The following is a 21536-nucleotide window of genomic DNA, read 5'->3' on the forward strand; positions in this document are numbered from 1 at the left end:
GAGCCCTGAGTCTTTTTTAAGGTGGATTCCACCAGAAGGGACTCATGGGGCAATTGAGATTTGTCGAATCCAGGAATAGGGATGACACGGTAAAGGTTGTCCAGTTTACGGGGAGCTCCCGGTACCGTGAGGGGATTTTCCAAGTTTTTGTAGAAAGTCTCCCGTAGGATGTCATGTACGGGAAGCTTGAGGAACTCCTTAGGAGGTTGCTCAAAGTCTAAGGCTTCTAAAAAGGCTTGGGACTTTTTGGAGTCAGATTCCAGGGGAAGGGACAGAGCAGCAGACATTTCCCTCAGAAATTTAGAAAAAGAGGACTGTTCAGGTTTAGAGGTGGCATCAGGTGCCGATGGTTCCTCATCAGATGAGGAGGGATCCTCCTCGGTACCGAGAGGAGTCTCCTCCCATAAATCAGGGTCCCTGACCTCTGGTGCATGTCGGGACACCGGGGTGGAGGGCGCGGTGTGGCGAGTCTTGGACAAAGATTTACCAGAGCGCACCGAAACGGTACCAGGGGAGGACGATCGGCGTTGTTCTCGGTCCCGAGAAGAGTGCCGGGCTGCCTGGTGCCGAGGAGGATCCACTGTGGGTTGAGAATGAACCACTGGATCATCATGAAGTTGTTGGGCCGAAAGGATCGGCATCGAGGTGTTCACCGGTACCGAAGGAGTGGACACCGGGGGCTCGGTGCGGGGCTCGGGCCGGTCTGGTACCGGAAGGAGCGGTGCCAGGATAGAGGGTAGCAGTTGTTCAAGTTGTTTCTTCAACTGCTCCTGAAGCTGAGTTTGTAGAATGGCCGAGATACGGTCATCTAGGGGTGGCATCGGAACCGCTTTCTTTTTCTTCGGTTCCTTGGATGCCGCTCCACGCCCCGGCGATGAGGAGGCCGATGACGAGGTACTCACCGATATCGGGGCGGAGCGTTTACGGGACCGGTGCGATGCCGGTAGGGACGGTGTCGCCACCGTAGCAGGAGGGCGCTCGAGGGAAGAGGAAGGCTTCTTAGCCGGCTTACCTGGCGCCAGTGGCGCCGATGCGGGGTCGGTCGGTGTCGAGCTTGACGGTGCCGATTTTTGCGGTACCGCCGTTGAAGGAGATGAATCCATCGCCGACTCGGTGCCGAAGAGAAGGGTTTGCTGGATTCTTCGGTTTTTAAGAGTTCGTTTTTGCAAAGTGGCACAGCGGGTGCAGGAGTCCGCCCGATGCTCCGGACCCAGGCACTGCAAACACCAATTGTGTGGGTCAGAAACGGAGATCGGGCGTGCACACCGCTGGCACTTCTTAAAACCGACCTGCGGGGGCATGAAGGGGAAGATAGCCTCCGCAAAATCGAAGTCCGAGGCCTGTATAATGGCAACAGGCCCCGCCGGGGCAAAAACGAAAGTAATAGGAAAAAATCAAAGTTTTTTTTTTTTTTTTTTTTGCAATTCAAAGAAAAAGAAAACCCGAAGGTAGAGGAAGAAAAATTTAGAAAAAAAGCGCGAGCGGGAAGGCAAAAAGTGATTTCAACGGCCGTTGAAAAAATACACGCGTCTTCTTCGCTCCGCGGAAACGAAGAAACTGGGGACCACGCACTCCTCCGTCGGGCGGGAAGGCACTCGCGCACGCGCGGTGCGGCCAACTAGAAACTTCTAGTTAAAAAGGTCCGTACCGAGGGCTCCGTCGGTGACGTCACCCATGTGTTAAGAATATGCTGCCTGCTTGTCCTGGGATAATGTTCACACCATTAATACCCCTATCTTACACAGGGAGCTGAAGAACACCACCTTTTGGTTGAAGGAGCCTCGGCTCCTGCCCACTCAAGCTTCCTAGTTGATGATGCTGTGTTGGACAAAAATTTGGTCAGGCTTTGGCATCTATGGCCTATATCAGGGGTAGGGAACTCCAGTCCTCGAGAGCCGTATTCCAGTCAGGTTTTCAGGATTTCCCTAATGAATATGCATTGAAAGCAGTGCATGCAAATAGATATCATGCATATTCATTGGGGAAATCCTGAAAACCCGACTGGAATACGGCTCTCGAGGACCGGAGTTCCCTACCCCTGGCCTATATCATTCTACTGTCTGTGTGGAAGATGCAAAGAACTCCCGTGGTACAAGAAACAGTGCTGGAAACCACCGGCTCCAGCCCTGGGTCAGAATTACTGACCAATGCTCAGTACTAACAGTGACTCCTCGCTACCTCTGGGCCCCTCGTCAAAATGGCAGCACCCAGTCCCTGCTCAATGCATCCTGGGATGCTTTGGGAGGGGCATAGGTACCATATAGGAGTTTTTGAATATCAGTGCATAATTTAGCTGGCGACGATCAGCGCTTAAAAAAATGCTGACTGGGCTGAAAATTTTTATGGGGGGGACTGTGTCTGTTGTGAGGATGGAAGTTATTTGTTTCATGGGCCATAAGAACATAAGAAGTTGCCTCCGCTGAGTCAGACCAGAGATCCATCTCGCCCAGCGGTCCGCTCCCGCGGCGGCCCATCAGGCCCATTGCCTGAGCAGTGGTCCTTGACTATTTTTATAATCTATCTCTACTCCTATCCCTATCCTTAATTCTTATCTGTACCCCTCAATTCCCTTGTTCTCTAGGAACCTATCCAAACCTTCTTTGAAGCCATGTAACTTGTTCTGGCCTATCACAGCTTCTGGAAGTGCATTCCACATATCCACCACCCTTTGGGTGAAAAAGTACTTCCTAGCGTTTGTTCTAAACCTGTCTCCTTTCAATTTCTCTGAGTGCCCCCTTGTACTTGTGCTTCCCCATAATCTGAAAAATCTGTCCCTGTCCACTTTTTCTATGCCTTTCAGGATCTTGAAGGTTTCTATCATGTCTCCTCTAAGTCTCCGCTTCTCAAGGGAGAATAGCCCCAGCTTTTTTAAGAATAGCCCCAGCTTTTTTAAGTCTTCTACAAGTGTATCAAGCAGGAGAATCTAAGACCATGTGAACTTTCTCAGCATCTCTGCTCTCCAACCAGCACACTGACCATATATTTCACAGTTTTCTACCTTTTCTGCTTTCTACCTTATGCTGAAGACCAAGCCTTTCAGCAGGCATTGACTACTGCTGCTGCATCTGTTGCTGCTTTTCTGCATTGGCTGGGTGGGTGGGAGGGTGGATGGAGGAGGAAGAGGGGGAATGGAGACCTGCTACTTTGTGCTGGTCATCTTGGATCATGTGAATTTTCAAGGGTTAAAATGAGATCATGCTAGATAAAATATGGGAAGCACTGCTGTAGCATGATTTTTCAGAAACTGTAATGCATATTGGTGTATCAGTAGGTGCAGACACAGAATCTCCTGATAATTATTGCATAACAACACTGCGTAACACGGTGCAGGAAACAGAATAAGAAAATATCTGGCCAGCAACCATGAACAATTGCACACTTCGAGATGGTATCTGTTCGGAGACTCTACAGTAGCACAGAAAGCCTAGATCAATTCAAGAACATCACTAAATGAACAGAGCCTGCTAGTTGAAATGTTTTGCATTTTCTGTAGCTAATTTTTACGTATGCAAAAGCATTTCTATAAATAGAATCTTACCTTCACATGATACTCACTATCCAGTAAGATATTTTGAGTTTTCAGATCATGGTGCAATAGTGGAGGATTCATATTATGCAGAAAGTTCACGCCCAGAGCAATTTCATACAGAATGCGAAACCTCAAGGACCAAGCGACGTCAGGATAGTCATTCTTCTACAGCAAAGCAAAATCAAAACTTAAATCACTAGGGCTACCCAAGAGCTTTTTGACTTTAAGTGGACAATAACCAGAATACATAGTTAACTGTCATTAGAGAAAACAATCAATAGTTAAAATAAAAAAAAAAAAAAGATTAAAGTGAGCAGGAGAAAGGGCCACATCATAGATGTGATATTATGTTAACATTCTCCAGGCTGTTCACTGACATGTTTACAAAAAAAATCTCTTCATTCAAGATGTGAGCATGCCTCACCTCCAGTAGGTCTCAGGCATGAATCCCCCTCCCCCCCCCCCCAATATTCAGCACCTTAAATTTTCTGTTTTACTACAGTTTTATATTATTTTTCATGTACACTACCAAAACATAGTCACAGATACAAACGGACTTCCTCACTGATTCAGCCCGATACCCACACTTCCTCCCTTGTACAGCCTCAGATGCACATGTGGCTACAGCTGTATAAATACATAACCAATAAACAAACAATAACTTCCTTCCTTCACGTAGCCTCTAATACATACATAGGGTTTCACGTAATGATTCAACCATACCCTCCCACACAATATATCTATTATTTCCCTCACATTGACAGAATGAGGTTGTTTTATAAGGAGATACAGTGGTACCTCGGTTTAGGAGTGCACCGGTTTGCAAGTGTTTTGCAAAACGAGAAAAACATTCGCAAACTTGGTGCCTCGTAAACCGAGCTTGCCTCGCTATACGAGTGTCCCCCCCCCGTGAACCGGCACCCTCCCCCCGCTGCCATCGGGCACCCCCCCACCGCAACCTGAGATCCCCCAACCCACCCGAACCCTCTTCTTACTTCCAGTGTAGCCTCCGCATCGGCACTAGCATGTCCTGTGCGTTGGTGCCGGTGCCCGAAAATCTGCTTCCTGTGCTGGGCCTTGAGCATGTGCGCATGCTCAAGGCCCAGCACAGGAAGCAGATTTTCGGGCACCGACACCAACGCACAGGACATGCTGGTGCCGGTGCCGATGCGGAAGCTACACTGGAAGTAAGAAGAGGGTTCGGGTGGGTTGGGAATCTCAGGTCGCAGCGGGGGGGGGGGGGGGGGTGCCGGATCGCGGGGGGGGGGAGGGTGCCGGTTTGCGGGGGGGGCCTTCGGGGGAGCAATACCGGTTCTCGTGGGGGGGAAGAGTGCTGCTGGCCTCGGGGGGGGGGGGGGAGGTGGGGGCGGGAACATATCAAAGCAAGTTTCCCTTACTTCCTATGGGGAAACTTGCTTTGATATACGAGCATTTTGGATTACAAGCATGCTCCTGGAACGGATTATGCTCGTAATCCAAGGTACCACTGTACTTGGTTTTAGGTATTAAGAATGCAGAACATGCTTAAATGGGCTCCTTTCTCCTAGACATGATTTTATAAATCTGCATTCAAATCAGAGCTGTAGATTAATAGCTACCTGAGCAATCTTTGAGGCAGTTGTAGATTGTGGAATGCTCTTTCTGAGACAGGTTTATTAGCTCTTAAATTTTGTATTTAGAAAGAGTTTAAAGAGTATACACCAGTTATCCCTAAAAATTGAAACTTAAAAGAAAAGAAACAATTTCTTTTGGTTTTGGTTCTTTTCTGAACCACTTGGAGACCTTTTCAAGGGGAGAAGTGATGTTATAAGACTGAAGAATAGAACAGCAGTTAGCTATCATGATTTATGCAAAACTTTTAATGGCAATGAAAATAATTAACAATACCAATGTGATGCTAACTATCTGGTCCATATTCAACATTTGTTTAAATACTGACTGCCGTGGGCTGAATGAGCATTTATCCCTTCCTGAAGCATTCTTCTCCTGAAGAAACCCACTTTCCCAAAGACCCCGAAAGAATCAATGCAGGTATGTTTGTGTTTGAAGTGCTTGACATGTTTAATGTTTGCCTTATTTTGAAATTAAAAAAAAGTTTGGTGGCAATTTTATTGTCTTTTTTGACTTCACATAACCATTCTGAAAACAGAAAAATTCCAAAATCCGAAATATGCCTGGTTCCAAGGATTTCGGATAAAGGATCTTGTACCTGTACTGTAGCTTTTAAGAGCAACTTCTTTAGTAGTAAACTGTATACTAGAGTAATTTTAGTGACACGTTTGCAGTTAGCAGCTACCAGTGACCTATAAAGCTGTCAATAGTCACTAGAGGACACATACCCTGAGTATGACCAAAGAGATAGTGATAAAGAATTCCATAGCTTTGAGGCATTAACTGAAAATATAGCTTCTCCGACGTGCTCATAAACTAATTCCCAATAAGATGGAACAGTGAGAAATATTTTTATTTGCTGATCTTAAAGTTCTAACTGATGTATATGGACTCAGGGTATGTGTATGCGCTATGCGTTTTAACGCGAGCTAAACGCTAACGCATCCATAGACTAACATGCATGCGTTAGCGGTTAGCACGTGCTAAAATGCTTAGCACACCTTAGTAAAAGGAGCCCATAGTTTAACCCTTTCAGGACCAAGGGACATATTTGTCCCATAACTTTAAAATCCTATAAATTTTGATTGGGATAGTCTACAGTTCTAAATTTGATATGTACGGATTCCATAGGATACTGCCTTTATGTAAACAAACTGGTTCCGACATTCATTCATTAGCGTCGTTGCCAGATTGACGAGAAGATTCACTTGCCACACTGTCCATAAGCCAGAAGTTTGATTTTTTAAAAAAAAAATAATGATATTTCACAAAAAAAATCAATTTTTTGGCATCTGCAAGCCCTTTTTACCATAAAAATGTCGTCAAAACCACAAAAATTGGCCTACGATCCTTATGGTCCTGAAAGGGTTAAGAAAGGGGTTTGAAGGTTTCATTGATCTATTAAAGAGGTATATGAAACAAAAAATATTAAGAGCCCCTGTTCTAAAACAACTGTCTTTCTGAATTCCCTGGAGAACCTGTTTGCTGCCATCAGCCACTGTTTTGATGCTGAACCATGATATCTGATGGACAGATAACCATTGCTATACTAGAATGTTTTCAGATTAAATTTGCCTGTCATGGGAACCACTGTATATTCTGAGTTGCCACAGAGGTGTGTAGGTTTTAGTTGCACTATGTGGCATGTTTTTAAGAAAAGCCAGGAACTGAATTTCCTGCCAGTTCATTGCTCACAGAAACACTAAAGAGTTACCCAATTCTGCATTCAACATCTGAATATAGGTGCATTTGTTTTATTTGAAGGAAATGTCCCTGTAAATGCCTAATCAATTATGGTAACAATAGGTATATTTTTATAGATCCCTCCCATTTAGAAACTCTTCTTATAGGAACTCAATGAGCGTCGGGAGCAGCACGGGCCATTCAGCGCGGCTCCCCGCGCTTGAAACTGCTATCGCAGTTTTGTAAAAGGAGGCCTTAGTGGAACAAAAAAATGAGTGTTGAAATCACGCATGTTTAAAAAACAAACAAACAAAAAAAGGCAAAAAGCAACAAGAATAACAACAACAGCAGCAGCAACAACAAAAACAAAAGAGGAACAGAGAGAGTTTGGATAAAGACATTAAAGCAGATCTATGATGACTTCTAATCTACATATCTCAACCATGCCCTGTCTAAAGAGAGAGCAGCTTTTGGGCTGACACATGATCTTGTTTCTCAAACTTCAAGTTTATTACAATTTTGCTTTCTCGTACCAAGGGAAATACCATCTGGGCGGCTTACAATCAAAAAACATATATTCATTAATAAAAACAAATAACACATACACATGCAACTGGGAAAGAAAGGAAAAACTACAAATTTAGAAAGAAAAGATAAAGGGAAAAACACAAATGGGATATTTTGTATTTTGCATAATACCATCGGCATAGTCAGTTACTCCAGGTTTAATATGAATCAGAAAAGAGAAAAGTTTTCAAATCAGATTTAAACCTATCAACCGAAGTTAATGACCAAAGAGATAGTGATAAAGAATTCCATAGCTTTGAGGCATTAACTGAAAATATAGCTTCTCCGACGTGCTCATAAACTAATTCCCAATAAGATGGAACAGTGAGAAATTTTTTTATTTGCTGATCTTAAAGTTCTAACTGATGTATATGGACTCAGGAGACATAAAAGATAAGGAGGCTCGTCTGTGATTAGTACCTTGAAGGTTATTAAGAGCATTTTATATATGATATGATGCTTTATTTATTCAATTTTCTATACCGTTCTCCCAGGGGAGCATAGATTTATTCAGGTACTCAAGGAGTTTTCCCTGTCTGTCCCGGCAGGCTCACAATCTATCTAATGTACCTGGGGCAATGGGGGGGGATTAAGTGACTTACCCAGGGTCACAAGGAGCAGCGTGGGATTGAACCCACAACCTCAGGATGCGGAGGCTGTAGCTTTAACCACTGCGCCACACTCTCCCAACAGAAAGCCAATGATGTGGTCAAATTTACCGAGATTATGTATTAACCAAATAGCAGTATTCTGTGTATTTTGAAGTCTGTGTATATCTTTCTGCCGTAGTTATTCCATATTGCGTCTACTAATTCCAAGAGGACAGTACTTTTCCCTCCATGTTTTTCAACAGCCTAGGGGTTTATTTTCAAAGCAGGCATACAAAGTACCAGGTATTTTGTGAGTCTAAGTGCTTTGAAAATAAGCCTCTATGTCACAGTCACTGTTCAAAAATCAGTGTGTCTGTGTTCTTATTCTACAACGGGTGGTGGTTATATACAGAATCATACTACAATTTTTGATTTCTATGCCTCTCTTTTTCAATGCACTGTTTGAGAGTCTGTGTTTTCATCCACTGCAATCAATTATGAAATACTTCTAATATCTGTAATATCCGCTTCATTGTGTGGTTTTCTAGTAATGAACTGGAAATACTCATGCTATGACCAGTATCACATTATGAATGCCTGATTCAACTGTATACATACCTCTTGCAAAAGCTGGTCTAATGACCCATTAGTCATGTATTCGGTCACAATTCCCAAGAATTCAGGTTCATTGCACATTCCCAGAATTGGTAGAATATAATTAAACCTGGCTTTATGCAAAATTTCAGCTTCTTTCAAAATGCTGTATCTTTCACTACAAGAAAAGCAAAAGAAAGATTCCTTTACTATAGAGACAATTGAACGTATGTGTTATACATAGTAAAGAAAACAAATTAAGGGTCCATTTTACTAGTGTGAACCAAAGGTAGCAAAAAAACGGAGTACCGAGGGAAGCACTCAGGTTTTCATTGGAAACTTGGAAATCTGTGTACACTAAGGTCCTGATCCTATAAAAGATACCTACAGTTAAGTGCCTAGGTAAGCCTGCCTAGCAGGGCTGAGGAGTTGGAGTCGAGGAGTTGGAGACAATTTTGGGTACCTGGAGTTGGAGTCGTGGGTACCAGAAACTGAGGAGTCGGAGTCAAATGATTTATCTACCGACTCCACAGCCCTGCTGCTTAGCCAATCTAGGCGCCTAACTTAAATTTTTTAATTGGTTTAATTGATGCTGATAATTGAAAGCACTTATAAAAACTAAGTACAAAATTATTTAAAAAATTAATTTGCCAGTAAGCTCCTTACTCGGTAGGCACTTCCCACGTCAAGATAGGTGTCTACACCAAGGCCCTCTTTTACTAAGGTGGGCTAATCGAATTAGCGCATGCTAAACGCTAACGCATGCATGTTAGTCTATGGACACGTAGGCATTTATCGTGCGCTAATTCGATTAGCATGAGCTAATTGGTTAGCGCACCTTAGTAAAAGACGGGGCAAGTTTCAAGTTTATTATATCTTATTATACTGCTTTAAATGACAAAGCGGTTTACATAGCGCAAAATTTTAAAAACTAAAAAGAAATTAAAAAAGGGGAAAGGACATAGATACAATAATTCAATTGACGATACATGCACAAAAGGGAAATGGGAGGGGGTTACAATCTATATATATAAAATCGGAGGTATGTATGTGTGTATGTATGTATGTATGTATGTATGTGTGTGTGTGTGTATGTGCCGCGATCATGCAAAAACGGCTTGACCGATTTGAACGCAACTTGGTATGCAGATCCCTCACTACCTGGGGTGATATGTTCTGGGGGTCTCGCGGCCCACCTGCACACGTGGGCGGAGCTACAAACAGAAAATCAGATTTCACCCATTCATGTCAATGGAAAGGATGTAAAAAGCTGCCATTCTCACCGTTATTCCAAGTATAAAACACTTTCTATGACACTATAACCACTAGGGACATCATTTCTATTCTACCATGGACACCATACATATAGAGTTTGTATGTTCTAACTGTGTTTGTAACTGTTTCCTTCATGCACCCCAGTTCATAATGTTATTACATTATATGAGTACTCACATATCCTGAACTAGGAACACAGGTTCCATTCTGAACCGGGAAACAACTGCATGGAGTTTCTTTTCAACCTGAGTTTCCACATATTGAGTTGTTTTAATCAATACTGGAACTTTTGGATGCCACTTATTCCAACAGATCTTCCTTTTCAGTTTAAGAGATTGCAAATTCCAGTGAGACTTGCATTCTCTATCACAATCAACAAATCACAGGGACAGACTATTACATACTGTGGAGTGGATTTAAGATCCCCCTGTTTTTCCCATGGACAACTCTATGTTGCTTGCTCAAGGGTGGGTTCACCCAAGAATTTATATGTTCTTGCTCCTGGAGGTGAAACTAAAAATGTTGTTTATAATCAAGTTTTGTGTTAGTTGTATTGTATTCATTTTGTCAAATATTTCACATTATAATTTGAATATTGTACTTTTTATAAAGCTGTTAAAAAATAATTTCATTCACCACTATAAAGTATCTTTATTTGATTCCATTTACAGTGTTATTGCTATAATTAAATACCCGTGCAACGCCGGGGCATCAGCTAGTTTTCAAAATAAAATAAGGAGGTAATGGACAGAATAATATGGTAATGGAAAAAAGACATAAATGAACCCTTTTATCTAAATCTCAAACGCATTCCTAAAGAGAAAGGTTTTAAGGTTAGATTTGAAATTATTAGAATTAGTCTGCCTTAGAGTTATTGGGATAAAGTTCCATAATAAGGGTGCAACTACAAAGTAAATGGTTTTACGTGTTGAGTTATAAAATAATTGATGAACAGATGGAAATGAAAGAAGGTGTTGTTGAGATGATCTATGCGAGCGTGAAGTTTCGTATGGAATCAAAACACTGAACATAAGAACATAAGCAATGCCTCTCCTGGGTCAGACCTGAGGTCCATCATGCCCAGAGGTCCGCTCACGCGGCGGCACAACAGGTCCAGGGCCTGTGCAGTAATCCTCTATTTATACCCTTCTATCCCCTTTTCCAGCAGGAAATTGTCCAATCCTTTCTTAAACCCCAGTACTGTACTCTGCCCTATTACGCCCTCTGGAAGCGCATTCCAGTAGTCCACCACTCGTTGGGTAAAGAAGAACTTCCTAGCATTCGTTTTGAATCTGTCCCCTTTCAACTTTTCCGAGTGCCCTCTTGTTCTTTTATTTTTAGAAAGTTTGAAGAATCTGTCCCTCTCTACTCTCTCTATGCCCTTCATGATCTTATAAGTCTCTATCATATCCCCTCTAAGTCTCCTCTTCTCCAGGGAAAAGAGACCCAGTTTCTCCAATCTCTCAGCGTATGAAAGGTTTTCCATCCCTTTTATCAGACGTGTCGCTCTCCTCTGAACCCTCTCGAGTAACGCCATATCCTTCTTAAGGTACGGCGACCAATATTGGACGCAGTATTCCAGATGCGGGTGCACCATCGCCCGATACAACGGCAGGATAACTTCTTTTGTCCTGGTTGTAATACCCTTCTTGATTATACCTAGCATTCTATTTGCTTTCTTAGCGGCTGCTGCGCACTGTGCTGTCGGCTTCATTGTCATGTCCACCATTACCCCCAAGTCCCTTTCTTGGGTACTCTCATTCAATAACATCCCTCCCATCGTATAGTTGTACCTTGGGTTTCTGCTTCCCACATGCAATACTTTACATTTCTCAACATTGAACTTCATCTGCCATCTCGCCGCCCATTCCCCCAGTTTGTTCAAGTCCCTTTGCAATTCTTCGCATTCCTCTTTAGTTCCAGCTCCACTAAATATTTTTGTATCGTCCGCAAATTTTATTATCTCACACTTCGTCCCTTTTTCTAGATCATTTATGAATATATTAAATAGCAGCGGCCCGAGCACCGAGCCCTGTGGAACACCACTCGTGACCCTCATCCAGTCCGAGTAGTGGCCCTTCACTCCTACCCTCTGTTTCCTACCTGCCAACCAGTTTCTGATCCATCTATGTACGTCTCCATCCACCCCATGATTCTTCAGTTTCCGGAGTAGACGTTCGTGAGGCACCTTGTCAAAGGCTTTTTGGAAATCAAGGTATATGATGTCTATGGGGTCTCCCCTGTCCATCCTTTTGTTAATTCCTTCGAAGAAGTGCAATAAGTTAGTTAGGCACAATCTCCCCCTGCAGAAACCATGTTGGCTTGTTTTCAGAAGTTCGTTTCCATCCAAATGTTCATCGATGTTTTCTTTTATCAGTGCTTCCGCCATTTTCCCCGGAACCGAGGTCAGACTCACCGGTCTGTAGTTTCCCGGGTCACCTCTTGATTCCTTTTTAAAGATGGGCGTGACGTTGGCTATCTTCCAATCCTCCGGGATCATGCCTGTTTTCAAGGATAGGTTGCAAATTTGCTGCAGTAGTTCAGCTATCTCCTCCTTTAATTCTTTCAAAACCCTTGGATGGATTCCATCCGGACCAGGGGATTTGTCAGTTTTAAGTTTTTCTATCTGCCTGTGTACATCATCAAGGCTCACTTCCATGGATGTTAATTTTTCTGCTTGATTTCCATTGAAGATTTGCTCAGGTTCCGGTATGTTGGTTGTGTCTTCGTTTGTAAATACAGACGAAAAGAACATGTTAAGTCTTTCCGCGACTTCTTTCTCCTCCTTCACCGCTCCCTTCCTGTCTCCTTCGTCCAGCGGTCCCACCTCCTCCCTAGCTGGCTGTTTCCCTTTAACATATCTGAAGAATGGTTTGAAATTTTGTGCCTCCCTGGCTAGCCTCTCTTCGTACTCTCTTTTGGCTTTTCGAACCACACTGTGACATTCTTTTTGATACTTCCTATGCTCTTTCCAGTTCTCCTCAGTTTTGTCCTTCTTCCATTTCCTGAATGAATTTTTCTTATTGGCTATCGCTTCCTTCACTATTTTAGTCATCCATACCGGGTCTTTTGTTCGACTCTTTTTGCATCCCTTTCTGAATCTGGGGATGTACAGATTTTGCGCCTCACTCACCGTGTCCTTGAAAAAAGACCAGGCATGTTCTACCGTTTGCCATTTCTTGGAAGTGTTCCTAATTTTCTTCCTTACCATTTCCCTCATTGCTTCATAGTTTCCTTTCCTGAAGTTGAAAGTTGTCGCTATGGTTCTCTTTCCGTTTGGTATTCCTACTTCAACCTTGAACTTGATCATATTATGATCGCTATTTCCCAACTGTCCCACTACTTCCACTTCCTTTGCAGGTCCCATTAGCCCATTTAGGATTAGATCCAAAGTTGCATTTCCTCTCGTTGGTTCTCTAACAAGCTGCTCCATGAAGCAATCTTGTATAGCCTCCAGGAATTCTGTCTCCCTGGCGCATCTTGAGCTTCCAAGACTCCAGTCTATCCCGGGGTAGTTAAAGTCTCCCATAACAACCGTGTAACCTCTTTTGCATTCTCACTTCATCTCGGCATCCATTTCTTTATCAATATCTCTGGTTTGCCCGGGTGGACGATAGTATAAGCCCATCTTTATTTCATGCCCTTTCCTACCTGGTATTTTAACCCATAGAGATTCCAGTTTGTTGGTCGTCTGAAAGCGAGAGAAAGAATTTAGTATGTAATTCTATGAGAGATGGGTAACCAATGGGCCTTTTTTTTAGCAGAGGGGTTACATGGTCAAATTTCTTAGCCTGAAAGATAATTTTGATAGCACTATTTTGAATAATTTGTCATCTCTTTTTGTGTGATTCCATAATAAAGAGAATTGCAGTAGTCTAAAGTGGAAATAACCAAAGAATGAATAAGTATATTAAGAAATTTTGATTCTAGGATAGACGAGAAGGAACGTATCAAGTTTGAAAAACCATTTTTGAATTACTGAACTAATTTGTGCTTCGAATGAGCATCTACTATCTAGGATCACACCTAATAGCTTGCTTAAGGGTGGTAAGAACCTAATTTTTCCTTCTTGTACAACCCCACTCTATTCCTGGAACAGTCCCCCAAACTTAGGCTGGGATTGATAAGCATGCTACTAGGATCGAAGATCTGAATGCAGAATCCCTCTTGGCCATCACATCTATTCTGTAAAACTTTGCCAATGTATGCAAAGAAGACCAAGTGGCGGCTCTACAAATTTCTTCTGGGGACACAGCTGAAGAATCAACCCATAAGGAAGCAATGGCTCACATGGAGTGGGCCTTCACTGAGATAGGATGACGCTTCCCTTCATGGTCTTGTATCTCCTTTCCTTCCTTTCCCTCCCTCCCATGGTCTTGACATCTCTTTCCCCTCCTCTCCCTTCCCTGGTCTTCCTTCCCTCTCTCTCCCCAATTGGGTGCAACATCATTTTTCTCCCCCTCCCCTTCCCTCTCTGTTTCACACACCTGTCGGCAGCGCAGCCTTCACAACTCACTGCTCTTGCTGGCTTCGGGCCTTCCTCACTGCTGGGTCCCACTTGTTTCTTGTTTCTGTGAAGGCAGGACCTGGCAGAGTGGAAGGCCCAATGCCAGCAGAGCAGCGAATTGTGAATGTTGCCACTACCAAGAGCTGTTGCTATGGGAGCGAATGGGCTGCTCCTAATATGTTCGCCTGCCAGCCCCGAAGCTCGAGGAGCGCTCAGCAAGCCACCCATGGTAAGGAGCCCCTTTGGTCCCATCTTTCTTCCCCTCACAGATTCTTTCTTCCTCCTGGGCCCCTGACTGCCTGGTGAGGTGATGTAAGCTTCCCTCTCTTCGACTCCCTCGCTGCCCTCTCTCCCGCCTGTAGCAAATTGAATCCATGCCGCAGGTCTCTAACACTGTGTGTGCCAACTTCCCTTCTTCTCCGAAACAAGAAGTTACGTCATGAGGGGAAGGAAGGAGAAGGGAAGCTAGCACACACAGTGTTAAGAGACCCGCGGCATGGATTCAATTCGCTTACAGGTGGCGGGAGGGCAGCGAGGGAGTCAAAGGGAGGGAACATAAGAACATAAGAAGTTGCCTCCGCTGAGGCAGACCATAGGTCCATCCTGCTCAGCGGTCCGCACCCGCGGCGGCCCATCAGGCCCATTGCCTGAGCAATGGTCTATACCTATCTATACCCCCCAATCCCTTTCTCTTCTAGGAATCTATCCAAACCTTCTTTGAAACCATTTAATGTTTTCTTGTCTACAACAGCCTCTGGAAGCGCGTTCCATGTATCCACCACCCTCTGAGTGAAAAAGAACTTCCTAGCGTTTGTTCTAAACCTGTCCCCTTTCAAGCTTACTACACCTCATCACACAGCCAGGGTTTGCTTTTCCCTAATGCCAGTGGGCCCCCCTGATGTTTTTGGGCCCAAGTCACGTGCCTACTGGGCCTACCCTTTAATCCGGCTCTGTACCCAGCTGAGTTTCTGCAGCAGCTGGATCACCTGGCAAACCACCTGGTATCCCTTGGACTCAGACCATGCTCTGATGATCCAATCGTCCAGATATAAATGGACTTGAACACTGAGTCTGTGGAGGTGTGCTGCAACTACCACAATCACCTTGGTGAAGGTCCGAGGTGCCATAGCCAGTCCAAATGGTAAAGCCATGAACTGGAAATGCTGTTCCAATACATAGAACTTCAGATATTTCCTGTGCTCTGGGAATATGTAGGTAGGCCTCTGTTAAATTCAGAGAAGCCAGAAATTCCCATGGTGTAACTGATGCTATCACTGACTTCACCATTTCTATTTGGAACTGCAGGATTTTGAAGGCCGCATTGACTGCTTTGAGATCCAGGATACGTCTCCAGTCCTCGGAGCCTCTTTTTGGCACAACAAAGTATATCAAGTATCTGCTGGAGCCTAAGTATGACTCCGGAACAAGCTTTATGGCTTTGATATCCAGCAATCTCTGAACTGTCACTCTGACCTTTGATGCATTTTCTGGTTTTCCCATTGGGGAGTCCAGAAAGAGATCCAGAAGGGAACAATAGAGCTCTGGCTGGTACCCCTCCCGCAGAATGTCCAGCACCCAGCAATCTGTGGTGATTTTCAACCATTCCCCTAAAAATGCTGAAAGCCTCCTACCTGTTTTTAACAAAAACAAGGTGTTATGAGGCAGATAAAAGCTTTTAAATCCATGATGGCTACTGTGGGAGTGATTTCAGCACTAAAACAGCCTGGGAAACCCACACCAACTTCCCCCCCCCAAAAAAAAACAAAAACCAACAAAAAAAAAACGGCGATTTTACAATTTTTGAGGTGGGGGGACCTAGGACTAACCACCAAATCCTCCAAAATCAATCTCTCAGGTTATCAGCCTGTACTCACTGTGTCATTCTGAGTGCTACAAGATCTAATCTAATCTTCTATTTCTGCATCGCTCATACCTAGGTAGGCTCAAGGTGACTTAAAGAGGGGGGCGAAGGAGAAGGGGGAGGAGGGGTGGGAGAAAAGAAGAGGTGGGCAGGAGGGGGAGGAGAGGATATAGGTGATTAAGTGTCAAACAGATGAGTTTTCAGCTTCTTCTGGAATATGGTGTGGTTAGTTTCCATTCTGGTCATTTCAGTTAGGTCATTCCAAGTTTTTACGCCTAGAAAGGTGAGCATGGAGTGGAAAACACGTTTGTATTGCAGATTTTTTGTAGAAGGGAGATTTAGAAGTATTCTGTTGAGGGTTCTGCAGGAAGTAGACCCTGCCTTGAAGAAGAGCTGGATGAGAGGAGCCACGGAGTTTTCATAAAGTATAGTGAATGATGCATGAAATTTTGAAGGTTATTCGTGATGGGATGGCTAGCCAGTGCAGTTGCCTGATGAAGGCTGTAATCGAGTCATATTTTCTCAAGTTGAAGATTAGTCTGACAGCGGTGTTTTGGATGAGTTGCATTTTGTGACTCAGAGTGGTGTTGATTCCCATGTAGATGGAGTTGCAGTAGTTCAGTTGTGATAGTATCATCAGTTGTACAACTAAGGTGTGAAGTGGTGAAAGTATGGTCTGATTAGTCTTAGTTGTCTCAAGGTATAGAGGGATTTCTTTCGGAGACTGGAGATTTGTGGTTCAATGGTAAGTGAGGAGTCCAGGATGCAACCTAGGATTTTGAAGGATTTTTCTACAAGGAGGGTCTTGCCGGATCGAAGAGTGATGCTTGTTGGTGCCGTCTGTTGGGGTGTCTGGAAGTATAGAACTTTGGTTTTAGTTGTGTTTAATTTTAGTTTGTTGGTAGTCGCCCAGATTTGGATTCTTTCAATATTATGTGAGACTTTGTTGGTGATGTCCGAGTGATTGTTGGTTATGGGAATAAGGAGAAAGATGTCATCTGTGTAGGATAATATGCTCTCGTCTTAAAACTTGATGTTACTGAGAGAGCTCATGAAGAGATTGAATAGGATGGGGGAGAGTGGGGAGCCCTGTGGCACGCCACAGAAGGCTTTCCAGGGGTTGGAGATCTCTCCGTTCAGTTTGACCATGTATTCCCTGTTTTGTGGGAAATCTGAGAACCATCTTAGCACTGTGCCTGTTATGGCAATTTCTGACAGTTTTGTTAGTAGTAGGTGGTGGTCTACTGAATCAAAGGCTGCTGAGATGTCAAATTGGAGGAGTATTGCTTGACTTCCTGTACTGAGTAGTTGTTTGGTTTTTGTGATCAAGGTGAGGAGAAGTTCTGTGCTGTGCTGTTGACGGAATCTGAATTGGGGTGGGTGGAGGCATGAGTGTTGTTCAATGTAGGCTGTGAGCTGTTTGCACACATGGGTCTCAATGATTTTTGTCAGGATGGGTATGCCTGCGAAAGATCTATAGTTTAAGGCTGAGGAGAGATCTGCCTTTGGTGATTTCGGTATAGGGGTGAGTGCTATTTTACCCATTGTTTCTGCCAAGTGGCCTTGATTTAGAGTGTTATTTAGGAGGTTGGTAATCCAACTGGCGATCTGTTCAGGAACGGTAGTGAGGAGATAAGAGGGACAGTTGTCTAGGGGGCTGCAGTGCACGGACAATTTGGATGGTAGTTTTTTCATGTCTGGGATGGACAGGTTGGAGAATGAAGTCCAGATTTGAACTGCTTTGGTAGATGGAAGCTGAAAAAGCTTACAGGGAGATCCTCTGCCTCAATAAGCCTGGAAACTGGACTGTTTCCTCTGAACTTCTCTCAGCCCAACATCTCAGCTGGAGACCTCAAACCAAATCCTGGATGACCCACCACAGAGCCACGCAGCCTGCGTTCAAACCCACTAGCAAGCTATGCTCCCATGGGAACGGTGGCCTGAGCTCCTGAGCTGTGAATACAGGCTATCCAAGTAGGTGCACTACAAAGCAATCAACCACTGGAAGAAGACTCTGTGCCACAAAGTCTGCGGTCTCCCGCAGCCAGAGTTAACCCCCAAGGAGATCCTCCGCAGCATGAAAAGGAAGACTCGCAAGATAGCAAAAAGACGGACTAGTGTTTAAGCCCATTACATTAACGGGTGCTAGAATAGATGTGTAAACTTTTAGCACAATGGGGCGCTGAGGCCTTTCTTTCTTTGCTTCATGCTCTCCCTATCTAGCAGTAGCCCTTCTCCCTTCCTTTTACCTTCTCCCTGTCCAGCAGCACCCCTTCCCTGCTCCCCCTGTCCAGCAGTAGCCCTTCTCCCCTGCTGCCCCCTGTCCAGCAGCACCCCTTCCCTGCTCCCCCTGTCCAGCAGTAGCCCTTGTCCTTTCCTTTTACCTCCCCCCTGTCCAGCAGCACCCCTTCCCTGCTCCTCCTGTCCAGCAGTAAGTAGCCCTTCTCCCTTCCTTTTACCTCCCCCCTATCCAATAGTACCCCTTCTCCTTTCCCTGCTCCCCCTTTCCAGTATCCGCTAGCCCGGGCAGCCTTGGGCTTTTGCTAGGCTGGCCCGCCTCGCATTATCGAAGTGGGCCAGCTTAGCAAATGCCCCGCGGCTGCTTGATGAAATCACGGCTGCTGCCGCTGCTGGTCCAGGGGTGAGAAGAAGAGATGTCCCGGCAATGGCAGCGTAGTCACAAGGCAGGAAGTCAGCCAGCGTCGGAAATCGGGGCAGGAAATCAAATGAGGCAGGCACTGCGCATGTGCGGCACGCTGCCACGGAGATTGAAGTGAGCATTCACGCTATTATTATAGCGGATGAGCAGAAAAGACAAGTTCCTACTGTCTTGCTTCTAGGAAGACAACTGAGGACCTGGAGGGCAGTCCAGAGGTAAGTGAGGAGTCAAACTATGCAAATGAAGCTTCCTACAAGAGATCTGTGAGGAGGGATTGACTTAGGAAAAGAATGGGATTGTACAAGAAATAGTATTATTTCCCAGATCCCTGACATCTTTATTCAATAACAGTATTTCCCCACAAAAGCCAGAGAAGGCTTAAGCAGCTTGGCAGTCAGCATAAAAGCCACTCAACCTGGCAGCAGGGTAGGTTGGGGTGGCGCATTCTCTGAATGTTGCAGGCACCAGGGGGGAATGGGTAAAACGCAGATCTTAACAGCACACCCTTAAAAATCTGCTCACCTCGGGGTGAGCGGGATCTGTGAGATTACTGCAGACCCCATTGGCCGTTTTCTTGTTAAGCTCACGTGATAGACATCCGCGAGGTCCGTCCGTCAGAAAAAAAAAAACACTGAAATTACAAACCACAGCTGCCAAAACCGAGATAAGCAGGTTTTTAAAGGCCGTGCAGTTAAGATCCGCGAGGCCCGCGTTTTACCCAGTCCCGCAGCAGGGTAGGATGGGCTCAACGTCTTCCCTGGCTGTTACGGGCAAGAGAGAAATCGGCAAATGCAATTGAATAAAGGGATCTTTTCCAGATAAGCCCCGCCACTAATGGAAAAAGTGGACGCGCCGAAAGTTAAGCCCCGCCACCTTTTGCCAACACAACGGCCCCACAACGCGGCGCGATGTGTATAAAGTAAAGTGTGTGGGGAGAGGAGGGGGGGGGGTTCCCCCCCACACGCCCCCCCCCCGTCGGAACACCCAAAAAAGATTATAAGAAAGAGGATATGAAACTTAACATTATAAAAAAATAGGATAAACTGTCGACCATTTTTTTAAGGGCTCCGACGGGGGGGGGGGGAGGGGGCGTGGCACTTTACTTTCTACAGATCGCGCCTCTTTTTTTGGGTGGCGGGGGTTAACTGGAAAAGATCCGAATAAAGTTGTCAGGAGGCAGAACTCTTAACAGCGTTTGGTACGGGTAAAAGGTTGGGCTTTCAGCCAAAATGTGGCTTGGGAGCCCAAATCTGAAATGATGCTCCAGGCAAGGAAGTAAACAGCAACCTGCTTTTTCCCATGCCTCCCCGCTATCGGCCAAATCGGACGGCGGGCCTTCCTCTGCCGCAGCACAAAAGGGACCGGGGAGCCGACTCACCTCTCGGCCAGCGGCCTCTGGCACTCCAGGTTCTTGACGGCCACCGGGACCCTCCAGTCGGCGTGGCGAGCGACGAAGACCGTGCCGTAGGCGCCGCTGCCGAGAAAGCTGAGCTTGCTGAGTTTCGAGTAAGGGACGGCGGGGAGGGCGCAGCAGATGCCGCCGCTGCACACGCTCGGCCTCTGGCCCGGACTGTAGGGGGGAGGGGACGAGCACCCGCGGGAAGCGCCGCACGAGATACAAGTCAAGGCGGCGGCGGCGCCGCTGCTAAAACTGTCTTCGCAGGGCTCCATCGTTTCACCCGAAGGGGAAGTAATGGTCTACACTGTATCCTTTCATACAACTAGTCAGTACTACAAGCCTGTGCTCTTTCTCCTTCCTGAACGGTGATAAAAATAGACGCACACCCGAATTCCTCGTGTTCTTTCCGCAGTACAGACCGGAACAGAAAGTGAAAGTGAAACAATCTCAGGGAAAGTTCCTATTTCCTCCCACGGTTCTACTTCCTGATCCTGTGCACACGCATTGCACGTTACGGTGGTATGCAAAGCTCTGAATGCCACATGCTTTGTAGTAGTACTATATACAGAGCTTTCAAAGGCAGCGGCTTGAAAACGTTTGCGGTGGGACCTCGTTAGGCGCCCCTCCCCCACGCACTGTCTCTCCTTGCTCCTCTTCCCTCCCCACCCCACATACTGTTTCTCCTCATTTCCTCCGACCCACAATCGCTTTCTTTTCTGTTCCTATTTCCCAAAGCTATTAATTCTCTCTCGTTCTTCCTCTTTTCCCTCCCCCCCATCCTTTCCGGCACAGCACTATCTCACTCTTTCTCCCACCCCACCTCTTTAACTAACATAGTAACATAGTAGATGACGGCAGATAAAGACCCGAATGGTCCATCCAGTCTGCCCAACCTGATTCAATTTAAATTTTTTTAAATTTTTTCTTCTTAGCTATTTCTGGGCAAGAATCCAAAGCTCTACCCGGTACTGTGCTTGGGTTCCTACTGCTGAAATCTCTGTTAAAACCTACTCCAGCCCATCTACACCCTCCCAGCCATTGCCGCTTAATTCACTTAAGGGTGTACTCGTAGATGAGCAGAAAGAGGTTACCCGATCACGGTATAGTATAGGACCCATTGGAAAAGTAGGTGATTAAGATGCTAGTGTTAACTAGGTTATAATATACCCCTTTCAAGGGAACATGTTAAAAAAAAAAACCCAGGATTCCCAGGATCCTCATTGACTTGTACTGAGATCCTGGTAATAAAGCAGGATTTTTC

General features: G+C 45.2%; 1 protein-coding gene across 2 annotated transcripts in view; it reads right to left on the bottom strand.

Annotated features, from left to right (window-relative positions):
* RIPK2 (receptor interacting serine/threonine kinase 2) overlaps positions 1-20827 on the bottom strand; it is a 67456-nt gene extending 46629 nt beyond the window's left edge. The window contains exons 1-3 of one of the 2 annotated variants that reach the window (XM_033934543.1): positions 20255-20827; positions 8599-8752; positions 3539-3694 (exon numbers count right to left, since the gene is read on the bottom strand). In XM_033934543.1, coding sequence (XP_033790434.1) covers positions 3539-3694; positions 8599-8752; positions 20255-20547 — 603 coding nt within the window. In that variant the 5' untranslated portion in view covers positions 20548-20827. The remainder of the gene's footprint in view (positions 1-3538; positions 3695-8598; positions 8753-20254) is intronic. The other variant, XM_033934544.1, reaches the window with a different exon arrangement.
* Positions 20828-21536: the final 709 nt, after the last annotated feature.

Source organism: Geotrypetes seraphini, chromosome 2 (genome assembly GCF_902459505.1).
Source record: "Geotrypetes seraphini chromosome 2, aGeoSer1.1, whole genome shotgun sequence".
Lineage (NCBI taxonomy): Eukaryota > Metazoa > Chordata > Amphibia > Gymnophiona > Dermophiidae > Geotrypetes > Geotrypetes seraphini.